Below are 3,927 nucleotides of genomic sequence, written 5' to 3'. Positions count from 1 at the left end.
TTTTGGCGCCGTTGCTGGGGATAACATTCACTACGTGATTGATATCTTCAAAAGGACGAATTTGCTACTTTGGAATTTAATTGCTTTCTGTTTTTCATTTTTTGTTTTATTCTGTTTTTGTTTCTGTCTCTTCCAGGTTGTATATGCGAACGCGTTCTTGGAAGAACATCTTAGAGCAGCTCGATCTCGAACTTGAAAGGACACGTAGGAAAATAAGAAGTGACCGAAACACAATGGAGGACTTGACTAGAGTTGAGTTGGAGAAGCTGCAGATCTTAGTGAAGTAATTGATGGATGAAAAGACTGCCCGTGAGAAACAGGAAAAGAAAAATAGAGAGATAGTACCCGTGATGCATATGTTTAATCACGGGAATATGATTACTTTTCCCGAAGACCCTCGTATAGATGCTAACGATTTTGAACTGCGAATGCCCCTTATACAAAGGGTTGAGCAATATCCTTTTCCAGGCAGGGCCACAGAAGATGCCAACCAGGAACCTCTCGAAGTTCGTGGAGATGGCGAACACTCTGAAATTGAATGGTGTCGACGACAACGCCATTAGGGTAAGACTTTTTCCTTTTTCATTAATTGATTCTGCTAAAGAGTGGTTTGAGTGTCTACCCACAGAGAAAGTCTCCACGTGGAAGGATAAAGTAGCAGCCTTCCTCGACATGTACTATCCGTCGGGCACGATCCTAAAGCTCAAGAGAGAGATCTTTCAATTTATGCAAGGCCATGACGAGCCCATTTACGAGGCCGTTAGTCGTTTCATAGGCCTCCTCCGCAAATACCCCAACCACGGTTTCACCGTTGACCATCAGGTAGGGATCCTCTATAATGGTTTTAACAAAAATATTTGTGCTAGGTTGGATTCAGAGGCCAATGGAGGATTTTTGCGGAAGAGTGGACCGGATGCCATGGCGGTTATAGAGGATTTCGCCACCAATAGCAGGGGGTGGTCGGAGGAATGACATAACTCACTAAGGGTAGCATCCATTGAAGAGGCCGAAGAGAGTTCCTTTGCTAAGGAATTGGTCGAGCTTAGAGTCAGGGTTGACCAAATGGACACGTCAAGAAGAGAGGATTCGGTTCCACCAACCTCCGTCATTGCGGTCACCATACCGACACTCCTCCCGCTCCTACTGAGGATGTCAACTATGTTCAACAAGGAGGCGGTCTCAATCAACCTTACAACAATAATTATCGCCCTAGTCAGGGGCCGGTAATTTCAAAAATTATAATGGGAACCGTCCTCATCCCAACCTTTCTTATTCTAACAATAATTTCTTGCAACCCCCAGCAGGATTTAATGTGAGCAAATGTGGGGTAGTTGAGCCCATAAAGAAGGAGGAAAAGTACGACCAAGGGATTATGAAGATTTTAGAAGTGCTAGTGCAAGATAGGAAGACCAATGACACCAAGATTGGGATCGTTGAAGCAAGGTTGAACAACCTCGAGGCCGGAATAAACACCACTGCCACCGCCGTTACCAACATAGAGAATCAAATGGACCAAGTCCAACAAAAGATTGAGGAGGATAAGGCAAAGGCAGTAGCACGAGTAGCCGACATAAACAAGAAGTGGGTTGCAAAGCAGAAAACGGATGAAGTCAATATCTCCGGAACAAATTTTGGAGTCTGCCCGACGCCCAGCGGACTGGTAGCACCTGCCAAACAGGAGCTCGTGCGGCACAATGGGATTGTGGTCCCTTTCCAGCCGAAGAAGAAGTTCAAGCTTGAAGAGCAATTCAAGCACTTCCTAAACATGTTCTGCAAAGTCCATACTAACATCCCTCTCGTCGACTCTTTGCAGGAAATTCCTAGGTACGCTAAGCTACTAAGGGAGGCCGTGATGAAAAAGAAAAAGCTCCCCAAGGCCGACCTCAAGTTGCCTCTTCATTGCAGCGAGATCATAAAAAGGGAGAAGGCCGTGAAGCAAAGAGACCCCGACCAGTTCATCATTAGGTGCTCAATTGGACAAGGCAAGGTGAACAAGGCCCTTTGCGATTTAGGAGCACGTATAAAATCATGCCACTGAAGTACTACGAGAAGCTAAACATCGGGCCACTCAAAACATCGGGCGTGATCATAAGGTTGGCCGATAACACCGCAATCAAAACAATGGGTATGATAGAGGATGTATTGGTAAAGGTAGATGACTTCATTTTCCCTGCCGACTTCATTATACTTGATATGAAAGTAGACAAAAATGTACCTCTAATCTCCGACACAGATTTTCAAGCCACTTGCAAAGGTCTCATTGATGTAGGTAGAGGCGAGATCACGATAAGTGACAACTACAGCAGATCCACATACAAAATTGAGAGCGCGATGCTTAAGTATGTAGAGGCGCAACAAGCAAAGATGGAGCACGAATGCAGGGTGGTCATGATGACCAACACGTCGAAGCCTTATAGGCCACTAGAAGGGGAAGATCTTTATAAACCTTCTATTTTTTTGTTAATCCTCTACCTCAAGCTTCCAAAAAGAGCAAGCCTAAGCTCACTAAGACTCCTTTGCAGGAAAAACCCAAGAAAAAGAAAAAGAAGCTTCAACATCTAGTTGACCCTGAAGTTTACGTGATTAAAACTTCGAATGGGAGATATAAGTGGTGGAAAAAGATGTGCAACAAATTGGTCCCATTCGCAGTGTTCAGCTAGAGTTGTCTCAATCCGCCCACCTAGTTGGATCACTTCATGTCGAGCTAACGACTTAAAACAAAGGCGCTTGTTGGAAGGCAACCCAACTCATTTTTATTTTTATTTTTATTGTTTTTTTGTTTTTCCTTAACTTTCGTGCATTCTGCACATAAAAAAAATTATTTCGGAGCGGCCGCTGCATAATCCACAGCGGTCACCACCCAGTTTACACGTGTGCAAGAACAGGTCGTGCCCTAGGGCGGGCTGCAATAGTCGCTGTGCAGGCCGCAGTAGCCCGGAGGAAAAGCACCGTTTTGTGAACGCGTGCAGCGGTCGCTGCGCGAGAGTCAGTGACGCGAACTGCCAATTAAAAGGTATGTTTTCTCATACTTTTCTCCACCATCTTCTCCAATTCTCCCTTGCACGCGACCCCAACTCCAAAATATCACCAATTTCACACACCCACACTCTCATTCCTCCATTACAATCGTTATTTCAAGCTTTCATCGTCCAATTCTCTCCAACACAAGGTATAAATCCTACTTTTAATTTCTGAGTTTAGTTTGAATTCTTTCATGGATTTCACTCTTTATTGATGAATTGTTCGGTTGAAAAGGATGTTTTAGCATTAGGGATGATTGTGATGATGTTTTTATTTGAGTTTCATGTTTGAATATTTGTTTAGGGTGATGATTTGTTGAGTTTTGTTGGTGAATTTCCCTCTTGTTCTTTGTTGATTATATATTGCAATTATGTTCATTGCATTGTGAGACTATTATTACTTCCATGAATTGTGATACATGTGTGGATTATATAGATTGTTATTTTGTGTTGATTATGTTGATACATCTCTGCATGGAGGATTAATTCACGTTGGGGATGGATTATAGTTGTTCTAAATTGTTGATATTGTTTTTCATGCTACAATTTAGAATGCTTAGTTAATGCAAACTTGTGCACCCTTGTTGATTTTTTTTGATATATGTGTTATTGGGTGCAAGTTTGGGGGAAACCCATGTTTGTCTATTGTTTGGTGCTCTTTTAAGAGCTTGATTTTATCTTGTAGGAAAATGACAACAAGAGGTAAGCCCGAGAATGCGAAGAGCTACGGAGTTAGCCTTCCAACCGAGCGGTGGTGGAGAGATTTGAGATAACTATCATGGATTTGATATTGAAGAGTGATAGATATCCTCAGATTAAAATTAAGAAGACTAATTTTGGGCTCAAAGAAGGAAGAATTAATATAGTTTTGGCTCATAACAAGCGGGTTCCTAATTGATAGTAAAAG

General features: G+C 42.7%; 1 protein-coding gene across 1 annotated transcript; it reads left to right on the top strand.

The window, feature by feature from the left end:
- The first annotated feature begins 1,372 nt into the window (after window positions 1-1,372).
- LOC121795120 lies at window positions 1,373-2,038 on the top strand. The gene has a single exon (XM_042193607.1). The coding sequence runs from the start codon at window positions 1,373-1,375 to the stop codon at window positions 2,036-2,038; it is 666 nt and encodes a 221-aa protein (XP_042049541.1).
- Window positions 2,039-3,927: the final 1,889 nt, after the last annotated feature.

The sequence above is a fragment of the Salvia splendens genome, chromosome 1 (genome assembly GCF_004379255.2).
Source record: "Salvia splendens isolate huo1 chromosome 1, SspV2, whole genome shotgun sequence".
Lineage (NCBI taxonomy): Eukaryota > Viridiplantae > Streptophyta > Magnoliopsida > Lamiales > Lamiaceae > Salvia > Salvia splendens.
The sequence above is the reverse complement of the archived record's forward strand: the minus strand, read 5'-3'. Positions and strand labels throughout refer to the sequence as shown.

Coding starts and splice junctions, on each gene's coding strand:
- LOC121795120 (XM_042193607.1), top strand. CDS start 1,373: ATGAAGATTTTAGAAGTGCTAGTGCAAGATAGGAAGACCAATGACACC.